The sequence below is a fragment of the Gasterosteus aculeatus genome, chromosome 9, assembly GCF_964276395.1.
Source record: "Gasterosteus aculeatus chromosome 9, fGasAcu3.hap1.1, whole genome shotgun sequence".
NCBI classification, from domain to species: domain Eukaryota; kingdom Metazoa; phylum Chordata; class Actinopteri; order Perciformes; family Gasterosteidae; genus Gasterosteus; species Gasterosteus aculeatus.
The window spans coordinates 22,736,894-22,755,304 of NC_135696.1; the positions used below are offsets into that span (position 1 = coordinate 22,736,894).

General features: G+C 44.9%; 2 protein-coding genes across 3 annotated transcripts; one reads left to right on the forward strand and one right to left on the reverse strand.

Moving 5' to 3' along the window:
* Nucleotides 1-3,246: 3,246 nt before the first annotated feature.
* LOC144383128 (B-cell receptor CD22-like) lies at nt 3,247-11,667 on the reverse strand. Of its 2 annotated transcripts, none has more exons than XM_078079963.1 (9): nt 11,362-11,667; nt 6,602-6,952; nt 6,278-6,493; nt 5,321-5,590; nt 4,945-5,205; nt 4,730-4,823; nt 4,579-4,636; nt 3,688-3,773; nt 3,247-3,604 (listed from the first exon to the last, which is right to left on the reverse strand). In XM_078079963.1, the coding sequence occupies exons 1-8, from the start codon at nt 11,408-11,410 to the stop codon at nt 3,690-3,692; spliced, it is 1,383 nt and encodes a 460-aa protein (XP_077936089.1). In that variant the 5' UTR covers nt 11,411-11,667; the 3' UTR covers nt 3,247-3,604; nt 3,688-3,689. The 2 variants fall into 2 exon arrangements, with proteins under 2 accessions (XP_077936089.1, XP_077936088.1); XM_078079962.1 differs by having other exon boundaries at nt 6,278-6,487; nt 11,362-11,567.
* Nucleotides 7,976-10,798, forward strand: LOC144383129 (uncharacterized). The gene is made up of 2 exons (XM_078079964.1): nt 7,976-8,244; nt 8,398-10,798. The coding sequence occupies exon 2, from the start codon at nt 8,946-8,948 to the stop codon at nt 9,867-9,869; it is 924 nt and encodes a 307-aa protein (XP_077936090.1). The 5' UTR covers nt 7,976-8,244; nt 8,398-8,945; the 3' UTR covers nt 9,870-10,798.
* Nucleotides 11,668-18,411: the final 6,744 nt, after the last annotated feature.

An 18,411-nucleotide genomic window follows, 5' to 3' on the forward strand; every position in this document is an offset into this window, starting at 1 on the left:
ACGCAAACATATTCACAGATATATTCTGTTTATTTTGTAAATGTTTGGACAGGAGCAATTAAAATCAAAGAGAATATGAGATATTAAAAAAAAAGTAATACAAATGTATATTTAAATTAAAAAGTATGTACTGTATATATATGTAACGTCGTTAAAATGGTTCGATTTAAATCCTGCTAAAATGGCTGAACAATGTCACCTGCTGTTAAGAACTGGTACCTACACGGACCGTAACAATTGTGGGTATCCTGAAGAAATGAGGATCAACGTGAGGTAACTGATTTGTATGGAGGACAAAAATGACTTCCGTATGAATAAATCAATAAGTAACCATCCTGGAACCAGAGGAGCGACACGTGGACGTCCATCGTGTATTTTATTCTCTTATTGGGGGAAACATCGGAGGATGCAGTACGGAATAAGGTAATAATGTATAATGTATTCTCTTTTAACCCTCCTGTTACCTTCCAATTTACTAACATCAATTTGACCCCAGCAATTTAAACGCCTAGAAAATGATCATAATACATTTTTTTCCCGGTTTATGTGTTAGGAACTTATTGACTACCTAAATAGCGTAATTAAAAAACAGCCACTCCTTTAAACATCCTTTAAAGCACCTGTTAAGCGACTACGGAGAAATATGCAGATTTTGATGACATTAGAAGCACTAAGTCGACCCTGTTGTTCAAGTGGGGGGACGGAACATAATAACTTAATATAGAATAAGCACCAAGGAATAAACTCTGTACATCACATCATTTGCGACCATATTACTTGATAAAATGACGTTGAATGGGGTCCGATGTGACATATTTGTAATTCAGCACAATTGCATCAGTTTGACGCTTATGATAGTGCTGCGTTCATGAACTCAACAAGTGAAATATTTGAACTTAAAGTATAAATTAGACTATGAGGAGATGACTGATTTATTAATCAAGGTGGGCGGCTTTGTGCTGCACGTGACAGCGTGGGCTCACTCCTCATTCAGCCATTGGCGCGTCGCTGCTTAGTGTGTCTGCGTTGTGTCACTTTGACTGCAGTCGCACAATCACACAAAGCAGCACGCGGCGTTTTTATGCTCAGCTGTTACTTGTTTACCTGCAAACATCCTGTCCGGGTTCCACATCTGGAAGCTGCTCTTTGCTTCAGTCTGTCGTCGTCCTCCTCTTTGTTTCTTCACTTCAACAAAGACGCCGAGATTATTAAGTTTAATCGATCGAATCTCAAGAATCCGACAATCGCTTCAACGCTGCAGCGACGGGAATCATGGGAGTGAATAAATATACAAAATGAAGATTAAATAACCTGACAGCATGAAATGATTGTTTTGGTCATGTGACACAAAGCAGCTCCTTAAGTCTTAACAATAAATGAACCAACATTAATAATAATGATAGTATGATGACATCATAATGATCATAACTTAACTTCTTAATACCAGTCCAGTGTTAAGTGCTGTGCGTCGTGGCACAATTTAATATATATATATATATATATATATATATATATATATATATATATATATTAGTATATACTTGGTCCCGTTCTTGTATCTGATATTGTAGAAGCATCTTTTCCTATTTGGATATTTAGTTGTTTGCGTTAATAATCCTTCACACGGTCAAAGCCGTCGGATTTCTTCCCTTTTCAGGAAGTTTGATTACTTGAATGTTCGTTGTGTGACTGTGTGCTTTTAAGGAAACAGAGTTCATACAGATTAGGAATTATTTATTATATATATATATATATATAAAATCTTTGTATTTAAACTGCTGATCGCAGTGAGAGATTCAGTCCTGATCATGTGACACATCGGATTATGATCATAAAATGAAATAGAAATCTGCTCTTGAGGTGAGAAAAGAGTTCAAATGTGTGTAATAACCTTTAGTATAATGTTTGATGTCTGAGGTTTAATATCTTTACTTTGTCTCCTCCAAAAAGGATGATTGAGTCACTCATTAAATACAACTTGTTGCTCCTTCATTTGTTCTGTAAAGTCCAGTTTAACAACGTTTTTACGGAGAAGATTCAGTCAGAAGATTCATTCAGGATGAAACTCCAGATGTTGCTGTTGTGTCTCTGCTCCTCCGTCAGTGGACACGATGACTTTGTCTCCGTCCACGGACCGAGGAGACCTGAAGAAGCAGGTGGAACCATCTCCCAAAGAGATGTTCGGCCACGTTAGTGTGAAGGTACATTTCTCTCTTTATTATGCAAACAAAAAGAATTATGATATAAACTGTCGGTGTTTAATGGTGGAAACAGACACGAGCGCCCAGTCGAACCACCAATAGAAACTCCTGGTTCATTCAGCGGCGTAAGCCCCGCCCACTACCTACAAACTCGCATCGCAAAAGATTTTGTTTTGCAGCCGAGAATTTTAGTTTCATGAGCAAAACTAACAAATAATTTATTCTCTGTTTATATATATTTACTTACAAACTTGCTCTGAACAGTTTTTTTGCATAATAAAGACACAAATCTACCTTCATACGTGAGGGAGAATTCATGGTGAGATGTTTTGAATTTGGATTTAGAAGAAATGCTTGAATCTGAAGCCAAATAAAACCATTTTAGTGGATCCAATTTTTATAATCCATTTTCTTTTTGCAAGCCTTTTTTAATTCGGTGAAATGTCTCCATCCAGAGGCCTCTGAGAACGTTCCATTTGCTGAGACTAGTGAGAACATGTTATAATCCAAGTGTTTCACACATACGTCCCACCCACAGTAACATTAATAACCTTTATATGTAATTGAGCCTTAAACACAAAAGTCACGATCACCTGAGAATTTATTGGTCAGAAGAGCTTTGATGTTTTTGTTTTGAATCAACAGGTGATTACACGGGTGATTATAACAGGTGGTTATAGCAGGTGATTATAACAGGTGATTATTACAAGTCATTATAACAGGTGGTTATACCAGGTGATTGTAACATGTGATAAAATGTGATTATAACAGGTCATAACAGGTGGTTATAACATGTGATTATAACAGGAGGCGTAAATCTCCTGAGCGTCTGGCTCCTTCTGAACAAACCGTTAATCAGCTGCACACTTCCAGTCCAATCAAACCTTCCTCTACTTCTAGTTCAGTAAATTATTTTAGTGGTCAAGTACATTTGGGGTTATGTGTTTTCATTTTTAAAGATGGAGACCTTTTACTCATAAAATCCATGTTATTTCTGCTCTTTGTCCTTTAATCCCATGAAGAAAGACTTGATAAGTGATCAGTGTTTCTTAAAGCCGATTTATTGGATTTCAATTAAATCACGCACACAAGTAATGTAGCAGCACAGCTATAATTAAAGCATCATGAATATTCTGCTACAAGCCACTAATTCTGATGGTTTAAGGCAAGTTTAACAGTAAAACACATTTCAGCAACAATGAAAGTCAAAGTTCTCTACCAATGCAATTAAGAATAAAAGAACATTTAAAATAAAAACAGTGATTCAAGAGCAAAGAGAATGAAATAAAAAGTACAGTTTTAACTTTGTAAAGACCTCAGATAATAACTTGTGGTACTGAAGGGAAATGTGTCCACTGGTTCCTGTCTCCGTCCAGGTGAGTCTCCCTCTGGTTTCACTGCATCTGAAGAAGATCACATGAAGTTATTCCTCAGAAACGGAAGCAGGAAGTTGTTTTGAGTTGCAGCAGACTGACACCTGACTGACCTTCACACCTGGTCCTCCTGCTCCTCTGGGTCTTCTCTCTGTGCTGCCATGTCTGAGAGGTCCTCATACTCAGGATGAAGGTCCATCTGATGGAGAGACGATGAGAGTCAAAGGCCTCAGAGAAGCAGTTCAGATACAACCGACCCTCGGCTAAGCCCCTCCCCCAACGCACACTGTACACTCCTACGTTAGCAACCGTAACTAGGGACCAGAGGCCTTTAGAGGGTTGATGTCACTTATGGATTAAACATGTGGAAGACTGAATCAATCAACGATCAATAAAAACTCCTTTGTTTGCTCCGAGGTAAGATGCTAATGGCGTTGGCTAGCTTAGCATTCAATTCAATTCATTTTATTTTGTAGAGCCCAAAATCGCAGATTACAAATTAGCCTCAGAGGGCTTTACAGCCTGAACACATACGACATCCTCGGCCCTGAAACCCTCCATCGGCACAGAGAAACTCCCCAAACAATGAAAAAACTCTTCCAAGAGGGAAAAAGGGAAGAAACCTCAGTGAGAAGATCAGAGGAGGATCCGTCTCCTGATGGACAGACTACAACGATGTCATGTGTACAGAATGAACAATGTATAATACATGAGACTATATGACAGGAAGGATGAATATAAATTATTCTCATTAATGTGTGATGTGTGAGATCCTTGTTTGTTGCTGGTGTGAAACAACAAGTACAACTAGAAACGTTTGCAAGACCTTTAGTTGTTGTGGCTTAAAAGCATCCCAACAAATATTAAAGAAAGGACTAAAGCTCATATGAAGCATTCCAACAATAACATTAAGCCTGCAGGAGAACATGCAGTGTGGTTTGTTGCAGCAAGACTCTCTACGATGACCCTTTGGTGAGTTCTGTCTCTGAGGACAAATGTCTCACCTCCACAGCCTCTCTGGACTCATGTGGTTCAGTGGTGGAGCTCACAGCTTTCTTCTTCCTGCATTCAGTCATAAAACAAACAGATACACAAATAGATTGATGGACCTTTTCAAAGTAAAAGCTTAGTGAGGATGAGTTTTAGTTGTTTTACCTCGTCCACAGACAAAAGAGAAGCAGAACAATCAGCATCACAGAGACCAGAGTCCACCTGGTGATGTGAATTATCATTGTTGTTCTATCAACAGCTGGAGACACACAGTTATTAGACAAACAGCACGTTACCTCATCAGAAGGACTTGATTCATGGATAAACGTGCAGGAGATGCTGTTTGTTGATCAGACGATTCCTGTCATGGAGAAACTCACCAGACTCAGTAATCAGAAGTAAGGTGGAGTTACTACGTCCCATCTCGTTCTGGGCTTCACAGTAATAATTCCCACTGTGTTCAGCTGTGAAGTCAGTGATGGTGAAGATCTGTCCTGATGCTCGTGGTGAGTCTTCATGCTCCTTGTACCAGGTGTAGTTAGCTGCTGGGTTAGCATCAGCGCTACAGGTCAGAGTCACTGAATCGCCCTCCAGCATCTCAGCAGAGGGACTCGCTGACACAGAGGGACGCTGTGGACCATCTGGAGGAGACGTGTCAACATATTGTTACAAGTTAGAGTTCAATAAATAGAAGTTCATAACAAAACACTACCTCAGTAGTGATTATGTTGCTTTTAAAAAGGTTGTTTCACTCACATTTCACGTCGATAGAGATGAAGTCAGACGTCTTCCTCCCCAGCTGGTTCTCAGCTGTACAGGAATAATTTCCAGAGTCAGAGGACTGGATGGAGCTGAAGACCAGCTGAGGCTCTTCACTGAGAAGACGAGGGTCTGAAGTTCGATGCGCCTTGTACCAGGTGTAGCTAGCTGCTGGGTTAGCATCAGCGCTACAGGTCAGAGTCACTGAATCGCCCTCCAGCATCTCAGCAGAGGGACTCACTGACACAGAGGGACGCTGTGGACCATCTGGAGGAGACGTGAATAAACATACTAAGAGGTTAGAAGATGTTAGCGTAGATAGTTGATCATTTGAATGAATACTTGTGTGTCTTTCTCTCAGACTATCTCTAGTATTCATCACAGCAGCTGTCACAGGTGAGACTCCTGCTGGTGTAAAGTGACAATAAGCAGCCTTTAATCCTTTGTAATGTTCATATCTCCACACATTCTTCTCTTTAGATGCTGCTTGTGTCCTTAGCTGAGTCTGTCCTCTCACTTCTAGTTGTTGTAGGAGTTATTGATTGTTTCCTCCACCAGCTGACACGTCACTTCTACTTATGTTCTGGAATAATTCACTTGAGTCTTTATGAAAATCACATTATTCTGTCTGCTGATGGTTTATATTTGTGTTTCTATTAATAAGAGAATGACATAAATAAAGATCTGTGTCTCCTTTAACATTTAGACTCCAGTGTGTTTACAGCTGTGATTAGAATCATATTGTTGTGTCAGTGTGTGAGTGACTCTTCTACACGTAGACTGCAGGGGCCGGGGATTGAACCAGCAACCCTCTGGTCAGTGGACCACGGCTCCACCTCCTGAGGAACGTTGTGCTTCATCTTTTTGATGCCTCTAGTTTACATGCAGCGGTCTGGTGCCTCCATGTGAGATGTTGTTGAAGCTCCACAGGCCGACACAGTGGAGTGAACTTACACACTGCAAGAGAACGGTGATTCCAAGATTCTCTTAAATAACAGAAATATCTGTCTGTAGAACCAGAGGAGACTAGAAGAGAAGATCCTGTCTTGATGTATTTTTCATTCTTGTACCAGTAGTATTCAGGATGATCAGACAGAACACAGCTGCTGTGACACGTCAGCTCCAACCAGGTAGAATCTGATCTTCTCACCTTCACCTGGAGACCTGAATCTGTGAATATTATTTAATAAAGTGTCAACATTCACAGAAGACATTTATAATCTAGTTTTCTAGATGTTGAACATTTGTAGATGATTAATATGTGAATTCAAATGTTACCTGTGACAGACAAAGTGACTCCAGGTGAACCAGTATATTTCTCTCCTGGTTTGTTTGTCATGAATGTGAGTTTGTACTCAGCTGAGTCGCTCTCTCTCACGTCTGTGATGATCAGATGACATTCCTTACTATAACATCCATACGTCACACGGCCTGAATACTCAGAGTCTGTTTTCAGATTCACAGGTTCACCATCTTTCTCTTTAGTGAACCAGAATCTGTCCTTTATATCAGAGGGACGTATTCCAGGTGGGTGTGTGTAGTCACAGATTATTTCCACTGTTGATCCTTTTGCAGCACAGACGTCAGTCTGCTGGTAATTCACTCCCCATCCATCCTGACTCTGTATCACTGTAACACAGCACATCAGGAACCACAGTCACACTCAGAACAACATCACAGGACACACTCTCATTGGTAGTTTACTGAAGAGAAAAGATATTATGAGAAATATGAAAATCATTGAGTTTATAGAAAGTAATGAAAGAGTCCACGATGTCCACATGGACTCTGCAGCTGGAAGGAACAGCGACGTATTGAACCTGTGGACCTGAAAAAGCTCAAGTTGAAGTATTAGAAGGGTTTGGTTGATGAGAAGAAGAGTGTCTTTGCTCTGTGCTCTTCTGTCTGTGGTCAGTCTGCTGCAGAGTGGAGATGGAAACTGTAGAGAAATGCAGAACTCTGAGGGGAACGATACTGTGACATAGAGGTCACATCTCATTGATGACTCAGCGCTCAGCATCCGGCTGTCAATCAATTATCTGTGACACGGATCAAAGCTACAAAATGTCCCGAAAATCCTTCAAGAAGAAGAACAAACGTCCTCAGAGTGAAAAACGGCCTCTTAATGCAAAGAAACGCTGCTGAGCGGTTAGAGGACGTTCAACAGGGACAAATCCTTCAGAGCGTTTCTCCCTTGTTAATGTTTAGTCACTAATTGTGTTTCATGACATAACTCTGCTAGGTTTTGACCTGATCTAAGTCTGTTTTGCCTGGTTTTCTGAAGCAAATAAGACTTGTATCCTTAAACTCTCATTTTGTCAAAACACCACATGGTGTTTGTTCACTGATTAGGGTGTCAAGCTATTGGTGCTTTGCATTTTGAGGAGTTTCTGTCGAGGCCAATCGACCTTTTGTCTCCTAAACGACGGGGGAGCGGCCAGCCCAGCCGCAGCCGACTTCCACTAACGAGGGAGTATTTAACTAGAAATCGTGGAAAGCGTTAGCTTATCCTCGCAGCACGAAGACGAGCAGAACAAAGACAAGGAGTCTTTCGTGGAGTCTTCGGGGCGGCTGAATGCGGCGCCTTCTGCTATTTTTAATAATGTGTTTGACCCCTTTACCCGTGCCTGTTTGAATCTCTTCCCACAGATACTACAGGCCTCGGGCTAGATCTGCTCTCTATCGTAACCTCTCCTCTCTCTCCTATCCCACCCGCTCCTCACACGTCCAGCACCTCGTCACAGGAGGTCTCTGGAACTGCCAGTCAGCGACTCGCAAGGCTGACTTCATCTCCGGCTTCGCTATCCAGCAGTCACTGGACTTCCTCGCTCTGACCGAGACCTGGATCACACCTGAGAACACATCCACCCCAGCCGCTCTCTCCTCCGCCTTCTCCTTCAGCCACACTCCCAGGCCCACTGGTAGGGGTCGTGGCACAGGTCTACTCATTTCACCCAAATGGAGCTTTTCTCTCTACCCTCTACCACCATCCACCCCATTGTCCTTTGAATTCCATGCTGTAACAATCACTCACCCGGTACAATTAACCATCATTGTCCTCTACCGTCCGCCAGGCTCCTTAGGTCATTTCTTGGAAGAACTGGACATTCTCCTGTCTAATTTCCCCGAAAATGGACCTCCGCTCATCCTCCTGGGTGACTTCAACATCCAGACAGAGAAGTCACCTGACCTCTTACACCTACTTTCTTCCTTCGCTCTGTCACTCAGTCCCTCTCCTCCTACTCACAAAGCCGGCAATCACCTCGACTACATCTTTACTAGAAACTGCTCTACCACTAACCTCTCTGTAACTCCACTTCATGTGTCTGATCACTTCTTCATCTCTTACTCCCTTCCACTCTCTATAACTAACAAACCTCCCTCATTGACTAACTCTATACCGGCTCGTCGCAATATTCGCTCCCTCTCTCCCTCCTCGCTGGCATCCTCTGTTCTATCAGCTCTCCCTTCAACTGACTCCTTCTCACTCTTGCATCCAAACGCTGCTGCAGAGACTCTCCTCTCAACTCTTTCCTCCTCTCTAGACTCTCTCTGCCCTCTTACGACACGACGGACTGGCAAATCCCCTCCGGCTCCGTGGCTGTCTCAACCGGTCCGTGCCATGAGAGCCACCATGCGAGCGTCGGAAAGGAGATGGCGTAAATATAAACGACCTGAGGACCTGCTTGAATTTCAATCTCTCCTCTCCTCGTTTTCTGCTTCTATCTCTGCTGCCAAAAGCTCTTTCTACCAGTCGAAAATCGAATCCTCATTCTCTAACCCCAAAAAACTCTTCTCGATCTTCTCCAATCTCCTCGAACCCCCTACCCTTCCTCCCCCCTCCACCCTTCTTCCGGGAGACTTTGTCAACTACTTCACCAAGAAAATAGCTGACATACGCTCCTCCTTCTCAAACCCACCTCCTACTTCTCGCGTCCCACCGACCTCACCTCTTTCGCCCTCACTTTCCTCTTTCACCGCCCTCTCTCCTAACCAAATTCTTACCCTAGTAACCTCTGCCCGTCCGACCACCTGCCCTCTTGACCCCATTCCATCACATCTTCTACAATCTATTGCACCTGACCTTCCGTTCCTCACCTGTCTCATCAACAACGCTCTGTCATCTGGCTGTTTTCCCAATTCTCTGAAGGAGGCAAGAGTCGACCCTCTCCTGAAGAAACCCAACCTCAACCCTTCTGAAGAAAACAACTACAGACCGGTCTCTCTTCTTCCCTTTTTGTCCAAAACCCTTGAACGTGCTATCTTTAATCAACTCTCCTCTTATCTACACTGTAAAAACCTCCTTGACCCCCACCAGTCAGGTTTCAAGGCAGGCCACTCCACAGAGACCGCTCTCCTTGCTGTCTCTGAGCAACTCCACACTGCTAGAGCCGCCTCTCTCTCCTCCTCATCCTTCTGGACCTCTCTGCTGCATTTGACACAGTCAACCACCAGATCCTTATTTCCTCCCTTCAGGAACTTGGTGTCACAGGCTCTGCTCTCTCCCTTCTCTCGTCCTACCTCGATGGTCGCACCTACCGGGTAACCTGGCGAGGATCTGTGTCGGAACCTTGTCCTCTTACTACTGGAGTTCCTCAGGGTTCCGTGCTGGGTCCCCTCCTGTTTTCGCTTTACACAAACTCTCTTGGCGCTGTCATTCGCTCGCATGGCTTCTCTTACCACAGCGATGCCGATGACACCCAACTAATTCTCTCCTTCCCTCACTCTGACACCCAGGTGGCGGCTCGGATCTCTGCCTGTCTAACTGACATCTCTCAGTGGATGTCCGCCCACCATCTGAAAATCAACCCCGACAAGACTGAACTACTTCTCTTTCCCGGAAAAGATTCGCTTACCCAGGACCTGACAGTCAACTTTGGGAACTCCGTACTAACGCCCACCTCGACCGCTAAGAACCTCGGCGTCACACTCGACAGCCAACTCTCCCTGACTCCCAACATCACCGCGACAACGCGATCCTGTAGATACACGCTCTACAATATCAGGAGAATACGTCCCCTTCTCACTCAGAAGGCAGCGCAGGTACTGATTCAGGCTCTTGTCATCTCCCGCCTGGACTACTGCAACTCCCTCCTGGCTGGTCTCCCTGCCACCGCCATTCGACTTCTGCAGCTCATTCAGAATGCAGCAGCTCGACTGGTCTTCAACCTTCCGAAATTCTCCCACACTACTCCACTCCTCCGCTCTCTTCACTGGTACCGGTGGCCGCCCGCATCCAGTTCAAAACATTGGTGCTCACGTACCATGCTGTGAATGGATCGGGTCCAGCTTACATCCAGGACATGGTCAAACCCTACATCCCAACCCGCACTCTCCGCTCTGCATCTGCAAAACTACTCGTCCCTCCCTCACTGAGAGCAAAACACTCGACTAGGTCTCGACTCTACGCTGTCCTTGCGCCGAAATGGTGGAACGAGCTCTCTGAAGACACCAGGACCGCAGAGAGCCTTCACATCTTCCGTCGCAAACTAAAGACACACCTCTTCAGACTCTACCTCGACTAAAGACTAACAAATTGTAGCACTTAAATTGGACTTGTAACGTCACTCATCTATAGCAAATTGTAAATTGGCTTATTTGAGGAAATTGCACTTTCTTGTTTCTTGTTCTCCTGAGTTTGTACCCTATGGTTGAATGCACTTATTGTACGTCGCTTTGGATAAAAGCGTCAGCTAAATGACATGTAATGTAATGTAATGTAATGTAATGTAATGTAATTTCAACCATCAGGACACAAACTCAGAAGAACAAGAAACAAGAAAGTGCAGTTTCATCAAATAAGCCGATGTACAACTCGCTGTAGATAAGAACCATTATGAGTCCAATGTGCTACAAATACATTCACAAACAAATGAGCATAAATCGCAATTTATTCACGTGTGTCCTGGAATGCATTTGTGAATCTTTCTGTGTGCATTTGCAACTATTGACACTGATCGGACGCCATAAAAACACAGCTCCCTGTGTGTGTGTGAGGTGTGTAACGGCCTCACAATATAAATGTAGAAGTACAGTACCTTGTACAGAGAGAAGGAAGACGACTAATCCACCGGCTGATGGACTCATAGCTGCTCCTCTGTGTTCAATCAGCAGATCAGAAACTCTTTATTCAGTAAGTCACCAGAAACACGTCTACATTAAAGAGGAGGCCGATGTCTCTGAGGTCAGCTCGTCTCTTCTGGAGTTGGTAACAAGCTGCTGTTCAACACCCAGCAGAGCTTCCTTCCTCTTTACGTCATTAGTATGCATGAGCTGCAGAACAAGAAGCTGCTTTAATGTTAACGTCTTACTTCTGCTAAAAGGAAACATCATAAAAGTGTTGTTAATATGTGAAGATCATCTTGATGAACCTGTAAGCAGCATAAACGTCTCTTCATTCTCTGTAATAATTCACATTAAGTGAAAGGCTGCAGTGTGACGTCCTCCTGTTAACATGTAGATAAATATGTCCTCTCTGCAGCTCTTCATACGTCTTCCTCACATTCACTGCAGGACACAAACAACACAAACAAGCTGTCAACTCACAAAAGTGTTGCTTTATTCATTTATTGTTCACACATTTCCATTACAATATGAACGTGTCTGTTGAGGACAGTGTGTAGTGTTTAGTGACATCTAGTGGTGAGGTTGCAGACTGCAGACTCCTCCCTTTGAGTCCTTCAGGTAACGTGGAGATGAACAAAGGCTCTCAGGAGCCGGTGAAGAGGACCTGCTTTCGGTGAACATATGAAGCGCTCCTTCACACAAACAGAGGTTTCTTAGTGATGAACATCACATTTCAGTTAGATCAGCGGTTCCCAAACTCCAGAACGCCGCGGCCCACTTTGAAATCTGAAAATCTTTGGCGGCCCAAACCTTTAATCACAACTCTGATCAAAACATGAACTAGAGATGATTAAATGACCTTAAGAATTTAACCGAGTGTGCACCAGTGACCTGCTAGCGGTCACTGGTGCACACTGCGCACACTGGTCGGATGCGTCACAACAACCGGGAGTTTTTCGCGCGTCATTGACTTAGGAGGCTGTGATTGGACAACGGAACTGGAGCTGTCACGGTCGGGACAAATCAAAAATGCCCATAATTCGGGATGTCCCGCGTAATACGGGACGGTTGGCAGCCCGAGCCCGGCATCATGAAGCGGAGTTACGCTTCAGGAAGCAAAAAAAGAAGAAAAAGGAAGTTTTACATGTTTGTGAGAACTGAAAAATGCTAATGTGAGTGTAAGTGTGTTTTTAAGTATGTTGGATTTAGTTATTGTGCACTTTTTTAATGTATATTTGATTTTATGGTAGTGTGCAAATGTTAGATTGTTAAATTTCATGCACATTATGTTTATACACTGTAAACCCTTTTTTATTTTAAACTTTATGGCTGTGCTGTGGTTCCTGTAGGTTTTGCGTGCGTGCAGCGGGGGCTTGGGGGGGCCTCCATGTCCATTTTGCTTGGGGCCCCCAAATTCCTTCAAACGGCCCTGGTCAAAAGTATTCACATACGTTTCTCAAGTAGAAGTATAGATACTCGGGTTTAAAAGTATCAACTCAAGCTTTTTATTTAAGTAAAAGTATAAAAGTACCGGTTTCAAAACTACTTAAAGTATAAAAGTAAAAGTAATTTAAGGGGGAACAAATTCCATTAAACTCCTAATGTGTAACCTGAACACAGAACATGTCAGTCCGGTACAATATATCGGACGGTGCCTTCAGATCACGTCACCTGCCATTCGGATGATGGAACATGGCGATATTCAGAGAGGCTGAAACAACAGAGGGACGAATGTATCGACCCGCATGCTGCAGAACCTAAACAGATGAAACCAGAACCCGTTTTCCAGTGACGGCTTAATGACACGAGTCGGAGGACGGACACACAGGTTGTTCCCATTGATCAGGTCACGGGTGTCAAACTCATTTCAGGTCCGGGCCAGATACCGCCCACTTCGACCGAACGCGGGCCAGACTATTACAATCATAGGGAGGCGTGGCGCTGACGATCCGACCGGCGAGCGGTGCGAGGTGGTGGCGCTGACGGTACGCCAAAGTCGTCCACACTCCGGCGGCGAGTTTGAAAAGTGGACTGTAGACTGCAGTGTCTCCCCCAGGTTTACTACTTCGGATTCCACTGATACCTGATTGGTGATTCGTGGAGGGCGGGGGGGCGACACTGAACCGGCAGCGGTCGGCTCTCAAAACATCGGCCAAATGACCCGTTTCAGATTTCATCAGCAAATACAGAATCCCGTTGTGTTCATTTCTAGAGCCGCATCCAGACACACATCACTTCATTTAAGACGCTGCGTTGTGCCACATTCTCAATAAAGTAAGAAAAAAACATTTACGACAAACCATCGGTCATGAAGATTCTCATTTAAGTTACATGGAATTTGCATGAGGAGGAGGAGGCGGGTTGTGGAGAAAACCAATAGGGTGTCTGGATAGTAAATGTTTATACTTCTCATCCAACCACAATCAAATTCACTCCATCCGGATGGCACCATTTATCTGGACAGCTTCTTTTTGTGTGTGTGCGTCGACGACGAGGCTATTTTTAGATGGAGGTGGGACAGGTGATAAGAGTTGCCGGCGTTCCGGCACCTACCCCTGGTCCGGGAGGGACGTACCGCGTTCTGGTAAGAATCCAGGGGGGTACACGCCAGGCGATGGTGGATTCAGGCTGTACGCAGTCTATGATTCACCAGAGCCTGGTTTGGCCGGGGGCATTGGTGGAGGCAGCGCGGGTGAAAATACGGTGTGTGCATGGGGATGTTCACGAGTATCCTGTAGTATCAGCGGAAATTAGATATCTGGGGAAAAAGGATAGAGTGAAGGTCGCGGTCAGCTCCCGCCTGACGCACCCCGTCATTTTGGGTACAGATTGGCCGGGGTTTGATAAGCTAATGGCGGAGGCTCACCGCCAACCCGGGGAAGTGTTCAGTTGGACGGGTGGAGGTACGGTATTTGGGGTACCACTTGGGGGACGGGCAGGAGGTGGACAAGACGGCAGCTATCGGTGCCTGCCCGCGGCCCAAGACAAAAAAAGAGGTGAGGCGGTTCTTGGGGCCGGCGGGGTATTACAGGCGGTTCATCCCCGGCTTCGCGGACCTCACCAGCCCCTTGACCAACCTGATCCGGAAAGGTGCGTCAGATCCGGTCCAGTGGTCGGAGCAGTGCCAGCAGGTGTTTGAGAAGGTAAAGCAGGCTCTCTGTGGGGAACCACTCCTTCATACTCCTAACTTCTCTGTCCCCTTTATTCTGCAGACTGACGCATCGAACAGGGGGCTGGGGGCCGTTTTTTCCCAGGAGGTGGGGGGGGTGGACCGCCCCGTGGTGTACATCAGCCGGAAGCTGTCCGAGAGGGAGGCCAGGTACAGCACAGTGGAGAAGGAGTGCCTGGCCATGCGGTGGGCGGTCGACTCCCTACGCTACTACCTCCTGATGCTAATGACGTTAGCTAGCTTAGCATGACAGTCAAATATAAATTATTCTTAATTATTGGGTGACAAACATAAATCTTTCACCCAGGAGGCTGTTGTTTCTTCCTGGTGTGAAACAACATGTAGCCTACAACTTTGTCTCTTTACTTCAGTACTTTAATAACAGTACTTCAGTAAAGTTAGTTATTTCAACCAAAAACGAATATTTTTTCCTAAACCCAGGTAGTTTTCACATGTCATTTAGCTGACGCTTTTATCCAAAGCGACTTACAATAAGTCCATAAGGATACAAACTCAGAAGAGCAAGAAACAAGAAAGTCTGATTTCATCAAATAAGCCAATTTCCAACTTGCTAAATGGCATTATAAGTACAATTGTAATAAAACTACTACAATTGATTTAGTTTTTTTAGTGGAGGTGGAGTCTGAAGAGGTGTGTCTTCAGTCTGAAGATGTGAAGGCTCTCTGTGGTCCTGATGTCTTCAGAGACCTCCTTCCACCATTTAGGAGCAGGACAGCAAAGAGTGGAGATCTAGTCGAGTGTTTTGCTCTCAGTGAGGAGGAACAAGCAGTTTATCACATGCAGAGCGGAGAGTGCGGGTCGGGGTGTCGGGTTAGACCAGGTCCTGGATGTAAGCTGGACCCCATCCATTCACAGCATGGTACGTGAGCACCAGTGTTTAGAACTGGATGAGCCACCGGTACCAGTGAAGAGAGTGGAGGAGTGAGGGAGAACTTAGGAAGGTTAAAGACCAGTGGAGATGCTGTCAAGGAGGTTGTTATGGTGGAGATAAGAGGAGAGTTGGTTAAAGATCGCACGTTCAGGGATTTTGGACAACAAGGGAAGAAGAGACCGGTCTGTAGTTGTTTTCTTCAGAAGGGTTGAGGGTGGGTTTCTTCAGGAGGGGGTTGACTCTTGCCTCCTTCAGAGAATTGGGAAAACATCCAGATAACAGAGCGTTGTTGATGAGACAGGTGAGGAAAGGAAGAAGGTCAGGAGCGATAGATTGTAGAAGATGTGATGGAATGGGGTCAAGAGGGCAGGTGATCGGACGGGCAGAGGTTACTAGGGTAAGAACTTGGTTAGGAGACGGGGGGGTGAAAGAGGAAAGTGAGGGCGATAGAGGTGAAGCCAGTGGGACACGAGTAGGAGGAGGTGGGTTTGAGAAGGAGGAGCGTATGTCAGCTATTTTCTTAGTAAAGTAGTTGACAAAATCACCCGGAAGAAGGGTGGAGGAGGGAGGAGGACTAGGGGGTTCGAGGAGGATGGAGAAGATCGAAAAGAGTTTTTTGGGGTTAGAAAATGAAGATTCGATTCTGGATTGGTAGAAAGAGCTTTTGGCAGCAGAGACAGAAGCAGAAAAAGAGGAGAGAAGAGATTGAAATTCAGGGGGTCAGACACATTATTAAAAATAGCAGAAGGAGCCGCATTCAGCCGGCCCGAAGACTCCCACGAAAGACTCCCTGGTCTTTGTTCTGCTAGTCTTGACTCCCACGAAAGACTCCCTGGTCTTTGTCCTGCTTGTCTTCGTGCTGCGAGGATAAGATAACTCTTCACTCGATTTCTAGTTAAATACTCCCTCGTTAGTGGAAGTCGGCTACGGCTGCGCTGACCACTCCCCCGTCGTTTAGGAGACAAAAGGGTCGATCGGCCTCGACAGAAACTCCTCAAAATGCAAAACACCAATTGCTTGACACCCTAATCAGTGACCATGTGGTGTTTTGACAAACTGAGAGTTCAAGGATTCAAGTCTTATTTGATTCAGATGAGAAGGCAAAACAGTCTTAGATCAGGTCAAACCTTCTTGTCTTGCTGGACCTCAGTGCTGCATTTGATACCATAGACCATTGTGTCCTGTTGCAGAGAGTAGAACATTTGATTGGTATGAAAGGAACTGCACTCAGCTGGTTTAAATCCTACTTATTGGATCGATCACAGTTTGTGCTTGTAAACGGTGAATCCTCGATGACCACCAATGTTGGTCACGGAGTCCCACAAGGTTCTGTACTTGGACCGATTTTATTTACCCTCTATATGCTTCCTCTGGGCGATCTTATCAGGAAACACCGCATAAACTTCCTTTGTTATGTAGTCAACTGTATCTGTCGATCAAACCAGAAGAGACGGACCAGCTTGAAGAATGGAGACATTAAAACTTGGATGACCGGGTCAGAAAAAACGGAAGTTATCCTGATAGGCCCAGAGCGCCTTCGAAGCCAGCTGTCACGTGATACAGTTTTTATGGATGGAATTGCTCCGGTACCCAGCAGCACCGTCAGGAATCTGGGAGTTCTCTTCGACCAGGATATGATCTTGAACTCGCATATAAAGAAGACTTCAAGGACTGCTTTTTTTCATCTACGTAACATATCAAAAATCAGGAACTTCCTGTCTCAAAGTGATGCAGAAAAATGAGTTGATGCGTTTGTCACTTCCAGACTGGACTACTGTAATTCTTTGTTATCGGGCTGCTCTTGTAAATCTCTTAAGCCTCTCCAGTTGATTCAGAATGCTGCAGCACGTGTATTAACAAGAACTAAGAAAAGGGATCATATCACTCCTGTATTAACTTCTCTCCACTGGCTCCTTGTTAAATCTAAAAAGAATAGATTTTAAGGTACTTCTCCTCACCTACAAGGCACTTGCTGGTGAGGCACCGTCGTATCTTAAAGAGCTTGTAACACCGTATCAACTCTGCACTTCAACACTTTTGCCTTTTTTTTTAATGCTAACACATTAATGGAACAGGCACTCAAAACTATTTTGACCAAAGTAGGTTACAGACATCTCCTTAAGACCCCAAGGAACCACATCAACTTGTGGTGAAATGGGGACACGATGGGTCCTTTAAAGGCTAAACAGTAAACACCAACAAAAATGGACTGAAGCTGCTAACTTTATGCGCTCTTATTGTGAAGGTTGGGCTCACAGCCGTCGGTGCAGCACTCGAATGTTGATTCAGAACCAGAATGTCAACGTTCTGTAGGAAGGTTTATCTGTTGGGAGAATACATAAGAACAATGAAAAGTGTCGTGGCGTGCTGCTGTTCTACCATTGGCTCATACTGGATGAATCTCTGAATGACTTCATTTCAGATTGTGACAGAATGTTCATGAAGCAAAAAAACAAATGTAATAGCTCTTTCCAAACATCTATAAGATTCACATGGAGGATCAGGAGTCACTGAGACTGGTCCATACAGAGGACTTGGATGTTCAGTAGCTGGAGATCTTCTGGACTTGGTCTGAAGGTCTCCTTCATCTCCGTCGTTTATCACAGACGTGAAGGTTCATTACAGAGTTCCTGTTCCTCCTCAAGTCTCTGGATGTCACCTTCTCGATGCAGTGAAGGTCGTGCAGATGTTGTGTGTGTGCGTGAGGGGGAGGGGGCGTTAGCCGTTATCTCCCCCCCATGTCGGCGGGACGAGGAGCTGCTGGACGGCCCCGGGCCCCGTGCAGCCTTGTATGGCCATGGCCCGCTGGGACGGGGACGATAAGCAGCCCCCGTGTTTAGAGCCACGTCTGCTTCTGTTAAATTTAGAGCCGCTATCGGACGCAGCCCCCCCTCCATGAAACACGCTCTTCTTCTGCTTCAGGACCACAAGCTCCCACTCAGCCCCGTCCAGCAGAGACCA

Excerpts from the sequence above, each read along its gene's own strand:
- LOC144383129 (XM_078079964.1), top strand. The coding sequence starts at position 8,946 with ATGAGAGCCACCATGCGAGCGTCGGAAAGGAGATGGCGTAAATATAAA.
- LOC144383128 (XM_078079963.1), bottom strand. The coding sequence starts at position 11,410 with ATGAGTCCATCAGCCGGTGGATTAGTCGTCTTCCTTCTCTCTGTACAA. Across the intron at positions 6,953-11,361 it reads CTTCCTTCTCTCTGTACAAG|TGATACAGAGTCAGGATGGA; the intron begins GTACTGTACTTC and ends GCTGTGTTACAG. Across the intron at positions 4,824-4,944 it reads ACTTCTGATTACTGAGTCTG|CTGTTGATAGAACAACAATG; the intron begins GTGAGTTTCTCC and ends GTGTGTCTCCAG.